This window comes from Hyperolius riggenbachi, chromosome 3 (genome assembly GCF_040937935.1).
Source record: "Hyperolius riggenbachi isolate aHypRig1 chromosome 3, aHypRig1.pri, whole genome shotgun sequence".
In the NCBI taxonomy this organism is placed as follows: Eukaryota; Metazoa; Chordata; class Amphibia; order Anura; family Hyperoliidae; genus Hyperolius; species Hyperolius riggenbachi.
In genome coordinates, this window is record NC_090648.1 from 440,994,209 (window position 1) to 441,010,104 (window position 15,896).

At 43.2% G+C, this 15,896-nt stretch overlaps 1 protein-coding gene across 5 annotated transcripts in view; it reads left to right on the forward strand.

Annotated features, from left to right (window-relative positions):
• Positions 1 to 15,896, forward strand: part of LOC137564204 (protocadherin gamma-A5-like) — a 110,053-nt gene that overhangs the window by 82,135 nt on the left and 12,022 nt on the right. For 3 of the 5 annotated variants that reach the window (XM_068277768.1, XM_068277769.1, XM_068277771.1), the window contains exons 2-3: positions 11,984 to 12,042; positions 15,085 to 15,173. In XM_068277768.1, the coding sequence (XP_068133869.1) occupies positions 11,984 to 12,042; positions 15,085 to 15,173 (148 nt within the window). Of the gene's footprint in view, positions 1 to 3,507; positions 3,604 to 6,757; positions 6,848 to 11,983; positions 12,043 to 15,084; positions 15,174 to 15,896 lie in introns of those variants that run through there. The other 2 variants (XM_068277770.1, XM_068277772.1) reach the window with 2 other exon arrangements.

Genomic DNA, 15,896 nt, shown 5'->3' on the forward strand with positions numbered 1-15,896 from the left:
GCATAATATCGGTAATAAAATCAACCCTTAAAAATATACAAGGAAGGGAGGGAGCGCTCCATCAGGTTCCACCAATCACCATCTGGTTTATGCTCATTGTGATCATCCAGCTTGCGCCTATGCAAATTACTTAGGCTACCAATATGGTCTGATTGTGTGGGGACCCACCACCGACGCACACCAATGAGGCCTCTTTTAGCAGCTGCTGTTAACCAAGGATCCCTGTGAGTTCTATCCTCTGTTGATAGATTGAGTTGCTCACACTATCTATTAGGTTTGTAAACCAGATACAGATTATAGCAGATCACCTAGGCTACGTTCACAGTGGTGTGTTGCGGAGCGACATAATGACCGCTTTGTAATGTGACTTGCCGCACTGCAACACATAAAAATATCCCCTCACCTGGCTCCTGTGTTGCGTACGAGAGGTATCGGCGCAGGAGACTTGGGCGCAGGATACAGCCGGTATATTGCTGATTCTGCTGCTGCCCATGTTCCTGGCCGTGTTAAATACTATTCCCCCTCCAGGCCGCCATGGATGGTTAGGAATGAAATCATTCGGCTCCAGCTATTGCTGGAAGCCGAATTATTGTGTTTTTAAAGTAACTTCAGCTTCGTCTTCTGACAGCGCTGAAGTTACTCCCTGTGCGCTGCTATAGCCGTAATTCTTATTACGGCCTATGGTGGCGCCAGCTGCGCCCAAGTGACTTCTGGGCACCGCACGGTGCCATAGCAATGGAGACACCGCTCCAGCATAGGGCGCTATGGCAGGAAACATCCGGGGCACCCCAGCCATAGGTTCGGCGTAGTGCCCCAGATGTACCACCCTAATGTTGCACCTGCTATCAAGTCTTTATTAGGAATGGCCAATGAGCTAGTAATAATTCAGAGTTGATGCTAATTTTATTCAAATGTATGCATCTTGGAATTGGACTAAATACATTCAGGTCGCATTCACAGTGGCACGTTGCGGAGCTGCATTATAAAGTCTTATAACGCAGCTTACTGCACTGCAATGATAATCCTAGAGGACGTTCATAGTGCAACGTTAAAATGTTGTGTTGTGGTAACTCACTGCTTGCAGTGCGTTACCTCTAAACGAGACGCGTAGCGATTTTAACGTTGCATTGAAACGCAACGTCCCACTGTAAATGTGATCTCAAAAAGGTGCAGCAGAGACGACCCTGACTGGCCCCTTTGGCATAGAACCCCGTAGTTAATGTATGTATGAGGCTTAGGCTGTATACATTATAAAAATTAACACAAAATTAGGATCAGCTCAGAATTGTTAGCATCTCATTCCCCATCTCTATCAGATACTTATAACAGATTATTATATAAATCAATATGGTTGACAGACATAGCCACCCCTCTAATATAATGAGCATATGAATAGGCAATTGATTGTGACTAGAGATGTGAGCGAACAGTTCGCCCGCGAATCTCGCTATGTGGCCATACTACTTCCGGGACTCTCTGCGCATGAGCGTGACATCACTCATGATGTCACGCACATGCGCTGAAAGTGCCCGGCAACAGGTGCGTGATCAAGGATGCGCACTGCCGGCCCAGCGCAGCCGTACTACCAGGGCCGGGCCGAGGCAGAGGCGAGAGAGGCTCCTCTGGGTCCTTCCATTCTCCATCCTTATGGCAGCTCCATAAGATCTGTGACAGGAACTCCAGTTGTGCCTACTACGCATGCTTGGTCCCATCTGCACGTCCTTCTCTGTCGTACTCCACTCATTGGGAGTGTTCTGCGCATGCATGCTTCAGTCTTTTGAGAACTGGGCATGCACAGAACGCTACAAGTGATGGGAGCATGATCAAAAAGGGCGCACAGACAGGAACACAAATGCACAGTAGGCATTCCAGTTGCAGATCGTATTGAGCTGCCAGCGGGATAACGGAGGGGACCCAGAGGACGCCAAATGACCGGACGGACTACACAGGGCTGGAAGAAGCCCCAGGTAAGTTAAAGGGAACCTGAAGTGAGGAAAATTATAAAAAAAAATAAACACATGACGTAGCTTCAAATGAATATTACATACTAACCTCACCGTCAGTTCCTCTCAGAAGCTCACCATTTTCTTCTTACAGTGATCCCTTCCAGTTCTGACAATATTTTGTAAGAACTGAAATATACCAATTGCTGTCAGTTATATATCATCTGCTGCCAGTTACAATTGAATGTGAAAGGTAATGTCCATGTTTCCCTATGGCTCAAGTGGGCTCAAGTGGGTGATATTACAGTTTAACAGTGTGCTCATCAGGAAGCTGTTATGGGGTAATGGCCATTTTCAAAATGGAGGGTATGGTTATTTTTACTTTTTATTTTCAGTTCAGGTTATCTTTAAAATCCCTAGGTTTTAATTCAATTCAGGTGTGCTTTAATGCTCAATTGATATTTTGATTGGATATTGATCATATGAGAGCACGGAGGGAGCGTGAGTGGGAGTGGCGGGCAATCGATGGCTGTTCAGCTTTTCATTATAACAGTTCAGAACAAGCAGCAGCATTCCAGTTGAAATTTGATGACCTTTCTACTGAATTGATATCCAGTGGTGTGAGATGGTAATCCAGCGATATGATAGATATCAGAGAAATATTAATCACTTACCTGATTGAGCACACAACTAATAGCATTCAAGATGCTAATTATACCCACAATCATCACTAATTATGAGAAGGCGCATTGATCTGTGGAGAAAGACGAGATACTTATTTTTATCAAAAACAAAAATTTGCTTTCCTAAAACAGAAAGAATTTGCGATAATTCAGGTTGGAGTGAGCTCGAGATGTCTCCCAGAGCACCACTGCTGAATATATGCAAATTAACCATTGTACCCTTAGAAGCTTAACACACCTCCAGAACCGCTGGAATGCAATGATGTGTCAGCTTGTTAAATTGTACAGAGCCATAATAATCCAACATGCATACAGACTGTTTCGGATTGTTTGATCCTCATCAGTGCATGGCATGGATTAATTTGGCTCTATGGAGTAGGGCTTGTAAACCGAGAGGTACAGACTAACCAGCAAGCTCTAAGGGTACAATGGTTAATTTGCATATATTCAGCAGTGGTGCTCTGGGAGACATCTCGAGCTCACTCCAACCTGAATTATCGCAAATTCTTTCTGTTTTAGGAAAGCAAATTTTTGTTTTTCTTAACATCTTAGTAAGGGGGCTTTTAGGACCATTGTAGTCCCTTACACACTCCAATGAGTTCTGGGTCACCATGAGCTTGCAGGTTAGTCTGTTATTTTTATCATTAATTGTCATTTTATTTCTGTTTCTTTTCATTTCATGTTAGTTGTTCTCCCTATTCCAGGTTCAGTTGTTATTTTTAACACCCACTTAGAATAAAAGCATGCCCCTCGCTGCTATACTATGCTCGAACAGCAGAACATGCAGAGCCATGTAAACAAACTGGCAATGGGTTGCCATGGCAACTGGGATGGGGACCGCAGACACCAGCATTGATATGCAGCATTCAAGTAGGCCATACCTTCATTCAGAAGCCTGAATGAAACCTACATTCTACATAAAGAGCGTTAACCATTTCAGCCCTGGCGTATACAGCAAGAGAAAAATGAAAAGCATGGTATATAGTAGAAATAGCAGCCGTATAATAAGATCACACAGTGGGTTTTTATGCTATTGCAAAACAGCAGCATCGAGCAGAGGAAGGCTGGGAGCACACTAAGCAGTGCAGAAAGCCACGTGTTTTCTGCACTGTGCATTGTTAATTTTTTGCTGTGTTTTTGGTGCGTTTGCTTTTTTTCTTATTTTCAATCATCAATTACTGGTAAGTTAATTACAGTAGCATATTAAAGAAAACCAAAAAACAACAAAATACATGGGCCATTTTCCACTAGCTGCAATCCGCTTCCAAAAGCAAGTGCCCGTTGTATTTTCCCCCCATGCAATCGCTAGCTTGGGCAATCGCACTCCATTCCCGATGGCTATATGGTGCAATCGCTGCTAGTGGAGATTGCTGCTCAGGCGATTGCAATGCAGCGTGATTGTGCTTGCGATGACATGCAGCAGTGAAAAAGGGTCCAAAAAATGGATTCCCCTGCGTGTCCATTGAGATACATTATATGTTTTTATACATGTGTTTTGAAATTCTTCCATTAACTGCGATCCGCTTCAAAATTCCCTAGATCACTAGATCACCCTAATTCACATGTAAGTCGCGGTGCACTTGTCCCACTGGTTCGTGTAGTTTTTTTCCCTGAATGCAATCGCTGGCTTATGCAGTTCTCACCATGATCGCGCTCTGTTCAGGGACGGATCTAGGGGGGGGCAAGCGGATATCTAGCCCCAGGCGCAGTTTGTTGAATTCTTAAAAAGGCGGCAAAATTTGGATGGGGAATGGCAGTTTAGGCGCCAAAACCTGACCTTGCCCCATGCGCAACTTGGTCTAGATCCGTTCCTGGCTCTGTTCCCAACAGCTGCGACGCTAATAGCAGCAAGTGGAAATTATTGCTTCTGTGATCGCAGCAAAGCACAATCGCAAGCACAATCAGTAATGGAAAAGGGTCTTCATGCAGCAAGTTGTGCATTTTCAAAACGCACAATGTAAAACACACAGATATGAGTTTTTATACTTGGGCCATAGACTTTTATTAGTGGCAAAAAAGCTAGCGTTTTCCACAACGCTAGTGTTTCTGCCTAGTGTTTTCCCTGCTTGAAAGAAAAAAATATTATATTTTAATGAAAATCTCATGTCTAGTAATGATGAGCTCCTAATTGGGCGATGCTTGTTTCTGCTCATCTAACTCAAGCTTTTCAGTTTTATTTGGGACCATGTTTTCATTCTAGTGTGCATCGTGGAACCCCAGAAAAAATAGATGATGCTGTATAAAAATGCATGGTCTGTTTGCCTGCTCATCGTTAACCACCCTGGCGTTTGATTGTTTTGCGGTGCTCGGCCACGGTTGGGTTTTTCATTTTTTTTTTATCATGTAGCTAGCCTAGCGCTAGCTACATGATTCCCCCCTCCCTGCGGCATCCCTCCCACCCCTCCGATCGCCGTCGGCGATCATACCCAACAGGAAATCCCGCTCTGAACAGCATTTCTTGTTAGGGCTTCCCTCGTCGCCATGGCGGAATGACGTCATCGATGTCATGATGTCAGGGGGAATCTAGATCCACCCCTTAGCACAGCCTGGCGGTGATTGGCCAGGCTGCGCAATGGGTCGGGGGGGGGGGCCCTCTTTCGCGGTGCGTAGCGGTGGATCGGCGGCGATCGAGTCAAACACGCAGCTAGCAAAGTACTAGCTGCGTGTTTTTTTTTTTAAATTGTCAAATAAGACCCACCAGGGGCTGAGGGGTAATGCCCTAGGGTGATTAAGGTGGCCACAATACAATCTGCCAAACGATCATTTACTAACGATTCTTCACATGAACGATCTGAATAGATCATTTGGGACCACTAATTGACAAAAGTCCTGCAGGGCCGTCCAACTCAGCACTCAAGTTATTCCCCCCTTTTCTCCCCACCAACAGAGCTTTCTGTTGGTGGGGTCTGATCTCTCCCCAGATGTTTATTTATTTATTTTTTTGTAAATATTTGTTTTATTACTTTTTGAATAAATATGCCTATTTTTTTTTATTCCCCCCTCCCTCCCCCCGCCAGCCAATCAGCGTGATCAGCTGTAATAAGCTTCAGCCTACGACAGCCGATCACTTCCCTGCTTCTGGAGGCGACAGCCGTGTCACACGGCTGTCCCCAGTACAGTGCTGCCTTAGATTGCAGCGCTGTACAGCAATAAAAGACGGCGGTTTCGCCTTCTCCGCCATCAGAGCAGGAATGCGGACATTTATGTTGTTGTTATTCTGTATATCTCAGATACAAAAATCCTACCATTATAATTATAGACTGCTCATTTCTTGGTCATATTATGGACCATAGGCCCAGTAGGCTGCCTGTCAAGTTACTGGCAGCCCATTGGGCCAATCAAAGTGTGGGGATCACGTCCTAAACAGCTACAGGACAGCTAAGAAGCGGCCACTAAATACAAGGGAGCACGCATAGGTTAGCAGCGCATGTTACGCAGCCCATAGCGTGCACTAAGTATTTTAACTCGAAACTAAGCTAATCTGCTTTAGTAGCGCAGCTTAATGAATGAAGCACATAGTTTTCAGATCAATGAATGAATTGAACTGAGGTAGGCCCCTTATACAGAGATTCATCCTGGGGGCCCTGTTCTCAAAATCCTCCTACTTGTTCTCCAGGATTTCTAACCTAGTGTGATGGGTCTCAAGCAAGCTTATCGTCAACCAGTGCATTGGTGAGGCTGTCACATCAATGAGTGTATCAAACCCAGATGCCAATGTCTTGGATTTTAGCTGAGAGGCTTTTTACTGCAGAGGAAATTTCCAACTTGAACATCTTCTGTATATCTTAATAGAGTTCAGCATGCTTTGGGGTTCTCTTTGAAGTGGTGGTTGGGGCTGGGTCCCTGTTGCTCAGTTTGTGTTGGTGCCGAACCGGAAGGACCACATGGCTGGGTCTTATCAGACATGGGTGCAATTTCAGAAAAAATCTTCTTGATGAAGTCGCCCATGCTCGTGGAGTAAGCTAGTGAGGAATCTTTACAAGAGCAGTTGGACTTACTGGTCATCTCCCCTGTACGGCCAGGTAGGAAAGGTGGCGATAGGGTTCAGTTTGAACCTCAACATAGCTCAGAGAAGCTGTCAAGGAGCAGAGCCCACAGGATTCAATCTTTTCATGAGAGCATTGCGTATGCACCCTCCTGTGTTTTTATATTTAAGAGGAGTACAGGGGTCCATACTAGTTAAAAAGGAGGATGCAGAGGCAATACTTTCTTAAGGGGAAGGTGAGACCAAACCTGGTTAAAGGGGGTGCAAAATATACATACCTGTTTAAAGGAAGTTCACAGGGGGCATCCTTGTTACAACAAGGGATCCACACTTCTTATAATAGAGGAAGCATATGGGGGACACATTTTATAATACACTACAATATGATACACTTTTTTACAGGGAAAATTATGACTGCCCTTGTGGTGGTAATGATTGCTGAATTTGCTATCTGGGGTGATAACTGTTGAATTTGTTCTCTGGGATAATAAATACTACATATGTTATTTGGAGTGCAATGATGGCTACATTGTGGTATTTAGCAGTTCAGTAATAATGGTTGTGAGTTCGATGTTTGTCATTTAAGAGGTAATCATGACTGCATTTCTTAATAGGGGCAAAAATAGCTTTCTAGGGCTTACGATTTTTGCATTTGTTATTTAGGTATATAGTTAGGGTATATACGGTAATTATTGCTGCAAATTATTATTTGTGGTGTAACAATAGATCAAGTGTAATGTGGGTGTAGATTGCTGCTATTGTTTTTTGGAGTGTAATATTAGCTGCAATTGTTATTTGTAGTGTAACAATAGCTGCGTAATATGTTGGCGCTTTATAAATACAATAAATAAATAAATAAATAACTTGGGTGTAATGATTGCTGCTATTGTAATTTGGGGTGCAATATTAGCTGCAATTGTTACATGGTTGTAGTAATTGCTGCAATTGTTATTTTAACTGTAACAATGGCTGCATTTGTAATGTGGGGTTGTAATTGCTACTGCATTCATATTTGGGGGGTTACATTTGCTGCATTTGCATTACAGACATAACAAATGCAGCATGGTTTTATTATTGGGGGAAAGGGGCATAATGATTGTCATATTGGTTGTATTTGTATAGAAAGGCTAAAGCCCCATACACATGCTAGATTAAAGTTGGCTGAGGCTGCCGATAACAACCGCCTCAGCCGATAATCCGGGATGTATGCAGCGGCACCTGACCAGCGGGTAGCAAAAGAAAACACCTTTATTCCATCCTCAGTACAAAGATTAAAATAGGATGTTATAGCCTAACAGTCTGTTTCGCAAGGTCTAGCCTTACTTCCTCAGAGGCAAGAATATTGGATCTTAGATCTGGAGGCACAGTGGCTACACCGGTCCCTCAGTGGTCAACCAATGATCTAGTGCCAGTCCGTTTTTTGCTCTTCTTTTGGCACCTGACCAGCGACTGCCGCCCAACCAGGGTTACACCCTGGCTGATAATATCCGACAGGTCCGATTGCCCGCCGGATCGATTCCCCGCTCAATACCCGCGGGCGGACAATAGCGAGGAATCGAGCGGAAGATAAGGAAGCGCCCGGGGACGAGCGGGAATCGATCCGGACAGCCGCGGGGACGAGCGGGGACGCGGCGGGAGTCGATCCGGCGGCTAATCGAGCCGCCGGATCGCATTGTGTATTCCCAGCATAATGCCTAATACACACAATGAGATTTTCTGGCAGATTTCTTGCCAGAACGTTTATTTTCAGCATTTCCGATCTCATATCCGATTGATTTTCCATAGAAGTGAACGGAAAATTGATTGTAAATCAGATGGGACATGCTGGAAATAATCGATCTGGCAAGAAATCTACCAGAAAATCTCATTGTGTATAACAACAATAAACCTCCCATTACAATTATAGCCTGGTCATTTCTTGGCCAGATGGCATGCAAGATAAATCAGCAGGGGATCAAATACTTATATATCTGGTACTCTTGGACACATGTGTGGCACATGTCTCTGGTCTGCTTGTCTTGTTAGTGAATATTTGGTACATGTTATGGACTGCAGAGTATTGCATTATATACTTTCCCAGGTGCACTGTACAGGGCACCCTAATGCTCAAGTACTATTTTACCTATTTAAAGGTAGAGAGAGGAGATAAACCTTCTTTGGAATGTTCCTACTGTATATTGTTTGTGCATATTGGGGAGCCTTCTCCACAAGGCTAGAGCTAGACAGATTTAGAATAGGTTATCTTGAAATACACCCCTAGGGAGACTTTCTTCAGCTCAGAAGGCATTATTACTATTACTTGTTCCATGCAAAGTGGGCAACAATTTAATAGCTATTATTAATAATTGATAATTTTCTATGTTGTTGTACAAAATAAAATACAAACATGAGTACTTAACCATTTGCGGACCGAACCGCTCTGGCCGCTTAAAGACCAGAGCCGTCCATGTCCTTTCTAGCACTGTGATTGGCTCACAGCAATCATGGGGTCAGGAGCCAATTAAATTGGCTTCTGATTGATATGCGGAAGCTCTGCTGTCAGCATGACAGCAGAGCAAATGGGTGCAGCGACGCAAACAGCAGCGGGAACGGCGATGAGATTGTGCGGCGGGGATGGTTGAAATTTGTGCCCTGGCAGAAATAACTGGACATAAACAGGACGTAGATTTCAATCATTAAATTCCAAAAGACAAAATGGGGTCTGATGCACTATACAGTTTTATGAGTTGTTTCATCCATACTTTTTTTTCACCATATCTAAAAAAAATTTTTTTAGCTCTGTACAAATGAAAAAACATTTTAAATATGATGTTGCTGATTACCTTTTGGTGATCTAAAAAGATGTAAACCACAGGTGATAAATCAGTATATAATATTCAGTGAAATTTGAAGTCCATAAAAAAAGAAATGTGGTGTAAATTCCAAATTATAGTTATGGGACCTTAAAGCGGGATTGTCAGCCATAAAATCAAATTCCATTTACCCACTGCTCTGTGTTTATTATGTAGTCTACATGCTGTCTGCATTACAAACATTCCAATATGATCATACATGTTACTACTGTAATGACTCTTTTCTCAGTCGGCTTGGCTCCTTTCTGGTACATTGCCGGGGAGAGGAAAGCTTGTTATCTCCCCTCCCACATTGCTGCTCCTCACTGATTGGCTGAGGGCAGTTGAGCGTGACATGAGGTAACCTCACCCCTCTTCAGAAGCTGTTGAATACGATCTGTGCTGTGCTCACATGTATTTACAAAGCAAGTTAGTACAGAGCTTGGTGGGGACGAGGATTTTCAATGCATACACCATTTCAGGCAGAAGTAAAAAAAAGAGTAAGGGAGGAAATTACATTAGGATTGGCTTCAGTCAGATGCAGTAAAGATGGAAAATGCTTGGAACAGTTTTCTCTTTATTTATTATATAAAATTCACATGCAATAAAAATTTAGACAGTACAAAAAACATTATGTAAGTAGAACAAGTATTTATCGACATATACAGGATCTTCTAAAAAAATTAGCATATTGTGATAAAGTTCATTCTTTTCTGTAATGTACTGATAAACATTAGACTTTCATATATTTTAGATTCATTACACACAACTGAAGTAGTTCAAGCCTTTTATTGTTTTTCTTATTGCTGATTTTGGCATACAGCTCATGAAACCCCAAATTTCCTATCTAAAAAAATTAGCATATTTCATTCGACCAATAAAAGAAAAGTGTTTTTAAATCAAAAAAAGTCAACCTTCAAATAATTATGTTCAGTTATGCACTCAATACTTGGCCGGGAATCCTTTTGTAGAAATGACTGCTTCAATGCGGCGTGGCACGACCTGGCACCTGCTCGCAGTGCCAAAACCACTGGTAAATGGTTTACTGACCATGGTATTACTGTGCTCATTTGGCCTGCCAACTCTCCTGACCTGAACCCCATAGAGAATCTGTGGGATATTGTGAAGAGAAAGTTGAGAGACGCAAGACCCAACACTCTGGATGAGCTTAACGCCACTATTGAAGCATCCTGGGCCTCCATAACACCTGAGCAGTGCCACAGGCTGATTGCCTCCATGCCACGCCGCATTGAAGCAGTCATTTCTGCAAAAGGATTCCCGACCAAGTATTGAGTGCATAACTGAACATAATTATTTGAAGGTTGACTTTTTTTGTTTTAAAAACACTTTTCTTTTATTGGTCGGATGAAATATGCTTATTTTTTGAGATAGGAAATTTGGGTTTTCATGAGCTGTATGCCAAAATAATCAATAATGAAAACAATAAAAGGCTTGAACTACTTCAGTTGTGTGTAATGATTCTAAAATATATGAAAGTCTAATGTTTATCAGTACATTACAGAAAATAATGAACTTTATCACAATATGCTAATTTTTTGAGAAGATCCTGTATATGTGTTTTTTCCTTGGATAGTATGGTGAATTGCCCAGAGTACATCCTCAAGTAATTCACTGCTATCTATAGTACCAATCATGTACTGAAGCCCTGAACTTTTCTATGCAACTTTACAGGTAATTTAAACCTTTATCAATTAAAAATTGTATTAATTTTGGTAGGATATCTGCAGTAAGACTTATTTGTTTTCCACAGTAATTAAAACTCACAGAAGTCTTATCTGTTCCCCACTCTGTTCCAAAAAAAAGATTGTACTGCTGTTTATGTCCCTCTTGGAGAGTTTCCTACACTTCCTGTTCAGTAAAACTGTTCGCATATGTTATAAAATGAGAAAAATGTCACCCCAAAGGGCTACAGACAGCAATAAAAGCATGGCAAAGAAACAAACACATTTATGTTCTTTCAGCTAAAATATTTTACATATACATAGTTGGCATAAGTAACAGCGCAGGGCAACTTTACCAATGTTCAGTGAATATGGCCCATAGTATTATACAATGCCATCTACCACCTAGATCACAACGCACTACCCCTGCAAAGCAACAGCATGAATTAGTAACCCTAGAAATTAAAGATCAGGGCAAATGCACTGAGCTACTATAGTATTTACTTGTTTGCTGTATTTCTATTTAAAGGTCACACAGACACATAGGGAAGATGTATAACATACTATAATGAATTGAGACTTTCATCTATGGTTTTGAAAGAAATATAACCAGGAGTGACTCACAGCATATGCATACCATGTTGGCAAATTTTTAACTCACCGACATATCTAACACTGACCAGTCAACTGGCACATACACTTTGTCCACACGAGCCAGAAAATCACACATGCTTTGCCACCTCCACCCTTTGGCCTCTATGCAGTGTTCATGTATAGCTATAACTTTCCTAAGATTTATTTTACTTCATTTTACATTTGTATTTATATTACTCACTTTATTGTATTTTTCCGCTATTAGCAGGCACAAGCAAACATGGACTGGCACTTTTCACAAGCGCAAAGACCAGGGACCAGTGGGTTAGTACATTTTTTAGTATCTTTATCTCTATAACATGGGTTTATAATCTAATGTATTATTTTGTTATTTATATGTATCTTACTTATATAGTCACACATCTTTATAGAGAACTCTAAACTTATTAAGGAGCAGGATATGCAGGCAGTACCCTATTTTTAAACCGGTTCCATTCTATGAGGTTGTTTGTAAGTTGAATTTGTAATGTAAGTCAAGTCATGTATTAAACATAGTGAAACGCGGATAAATTATTTACAGTACTTTCGAACAACTCTGTATTTGAACATTTAGTATTAACAATGTTTTTGTTGTTGCTTCCAATGTGTTTTTAAATTGTTTTTAACTAGTTACAACAGTTTATACACAGTAAAACCCCCTGTATCCAGCGGTGATTGCCTGATGCTATATACATGTGCTTGCTGGTTGCTTAACCCAGCTATAAATTAAAGAGGCAGTATGGTGAACATAGATGATTTTAGTTAGTAAAATAAATAATGGGCACAAAAGGCCCAAGTTATAAAAAACTGAATGGCTGGTGAAAATTAGAGTGGTGTCTGTGTGACAGCACATATTGCTGCAGCGGGGTAGGGGGAGGGGGGATTGATTGGGGGAATTCGGGGGGGGGGGATACACAATTAATTGATGGAGTTCAGAAGGGCTCATTGACCATGTGGGGGGAGAGCAACTGCCGTTCTGACTAGAAAGATCCTCTCCCTCTGATAAGAAGTTACAGGCTGCTTGCAATGTGTTGTTTAATCTTTGTAGTGTCTCTGGCTGAGTCTGCCCCTCCTTTCTCTCACACAGACTGTGCATGTCACGTGTCCAGTCTCAGAGCCAGAGACACTACAGAGTATAAACAACACACCACGAGCAGCGTGTAACTTCTTATCAGAGGGAGAGGATCTTTCTAGCCAGAACGGCAGTTGCTCTCCCCCCACATGGTTAATGAGCTTTTCTAACCTCCGTCACTTAATTGTGTATCCCCCCCCCCCCCCCCCAGCTGCAGCCTATGTGTGCTGTCACACACCACTTTACTTTTCCCCAGCCGTTTACTTTTTTTTTTTTACCTTGGGCCTCTTGTGCACATGATTTATTTTATTAACTGTAATAAGCTATGTTCGCCATACTGCCCCTTTAACACTAACCGCCCCTCCAGAGCAGCAGAACCAACAATCTCTCAGGATGCCGTCTTTCTTATGTAACCTACAGCTCCCAGGCAGCTTTCCTGTGTCCTCTGTGTATGGCTCCCTGCGTGTCACCTGACCCGCATCTGGTCAGGGGACACGCCGGGAGCTGTGCATGGATGCCAGAAAGATTCTGGAAGCTGTAGGATGCGTAGAAGACGTGGTACTGCGCATGGCTATCTGCCAATCAGCATACTCTGGACATATGTATAGAGAGCAAAAGGGGGTAGGATGATAAAAAACAGCCTGTTGGCCCCAATTTCAGTGTATAAGGGCCCGTTCAGACTGCACGCGTTTCCAGTCGCATTTTGGAAACACGTGCAGGAGGCAGACATGCACGACATCAGACAGTGCATAGAGTGCACTGTCTGATGTTCACACTGCATGCGTTCCGGACCTGTGCGGTCCGGGAACGCATGCTGCACGCAGATTTTGTAAAAACGCGCGGCTGTCCCATTCACTTTTCAGTGATGGGATCAGCCATGCAACGCACACAAACGTGGATGGCGTGCGTTCGTACGCGTTGCGCAACGCACGCGTTCCGCACGCATGGTCATCCACATTTGTGATCTGAACGGGCCCTAAGAGTAGTGAGCAAGGTTTTCTAACAGACCAAATCACTCATTAGCAGTTGGCAGGTGTCAGGGGACACCTGTACATATTTGGTAAAAAAAACACCCAAAATGATCTTGAGTGATTTTTCCTGGCCACTTAAAGGGGTTCTGTGGACGGCCCCCTGCAGATGTCCCGCGCTGTCCTCTTCCGATGCTCCATTCCCCGCTGCTGGCGCCGGTATAATGACGCGACCAATTACACTGTGGCTGCACGGCCGTGGCCATGCGCGTGCTCACTCCCGTCATCGGGAGCTTACTGCGCAGGCGCAGTACAAGAAAACTTCGTACTGCACCTGTGCAGTAAGCTCCCGATGATGTGCGCGGGAGCAAACATGAAATGGAGTTATACCCACAACTGTGGGTTACGTCCAAGGCAACAACTGTGTAGGTATAGGTGGGGAGAACAAAGCCGACCCCACTCACGTTAAGAAGTCACAAAGAGGCAAAACCCCTCCACTCAGGGTGGACAATAATCAATAAAAAATAGGTAAACAGAGGTGCCAATAAGAGTAAAACTAGTTAAAGACAGTAATACCCTCGAATATAAGTCGACTCCAATATTTTACTCTCTTAAGTTGGAATTTTTTATTGACTCAAGTATAAGTCTATCCAGCAAAGTTATTGGCTGCATGAGGTGACCAGGAAGAATTAACAGCTGCACTCGGGGACCAGAAACGATTAATGACTGCACTTCATACAGTATTGCAGCCATTAACCCCTCCTGTCCCCTAAGTACAGCCAATAATTCCTCAAGGCCCCCAAGTGCAGCAATTATTCACTCCTCTTCCTGCAGCCCAGTATTTTTCCCCCTGCCCCTTTCCTTGTTAATTGTTGTAGCCAGGACTCTAAGATCTGTTTATTCTTGTCATTTCCTTTATTAAGAAAGTGTCACTTACCACTGGGTAAATTGCTGCAAATGGGAATATCACTAATCATACACAGTGTGCTCAGTGATTTCTGTGACTCTTGTATAAGTCAACCCGTATTTTACTTAGTGACCCAGGCCCAAATTTCAAGACTTATAGTTGAGTATATACGGTTAAAAACAGTTTTAAAAAGAAGGTAAGGGTGGACTCTGTTTACCTACTTCACAACTGTTTCAACTAAGCGGGGATATTACATAGCCATGTGTTTCTTCAGTTTACCTTTGTGAGTTTTACACATGCTTGTTTACATTTAAAATGTATAACATTGTATTAATGCAAAATTCTGCATTTTTTTCCTGTTTTACATATCTGATTACTAGCGCACAAAATGGTGAGGAAGCTGGCGTTTGGCCAAATAATCCAATGGAAACAGAAAGGCTTCAAGCCATGATTTTGGCATCAGCAACAGGTTAGTCTCTAAATGTACTGCAATGTGCAATTTTTTGGGTTGTGCAGTTGGTTATACACATTCTAAAGTTGCCAGTATATCATTGGAAATGAAGACTAATGAAGACTTTCAACCTTACTAAACTTAATACCGTATATACTCACATACAAGCCGAATCTTTGAACCCCAAAAAGGGGATCAAAAGTGGGGGGGGTCGGCTTGTATGCGAGTCTTGGGTGGTGGGTGGTGGTCCGCACCCCCCCCCCCCCCCTCCCCCGCCCGCTCCCTCCGCGGCCTGCTATTACCTGTTCAGCCAGCGGCCGCTTCCTCTTATCCGGGTTCCCCTCTCCATCATGCGTATAAGTGTATCACAGCAGCGCGCCTGTGACGAGGCAGGAAAGAGCGCTTCCCCTGGTAACGGCGATACACATCGCCGTTACAGGAAGCCGCGCTCTCTCCTACCTCGTCACAGCAGCAGCGCCGGTCGCGTGATACACTTATATGCATGATGGAGAGGGGAACCCAGATTAGAGGAAGCAGCCGCTGGCTGAACAGGTAATAGCAGCGGCGGCCGTGGGGCGAGGAGGAGGGGGGGCACTATACTGGGCACTATACTGGCTATACTGGGCACTATACTGGCTATACTGGGCACTTTACTGGCTATAATGGGCACTATACTGGCTATACTGGGCACTATACTGGCTATACTGGGCACTTTACTGGCTATACTGGGTACTATACTTG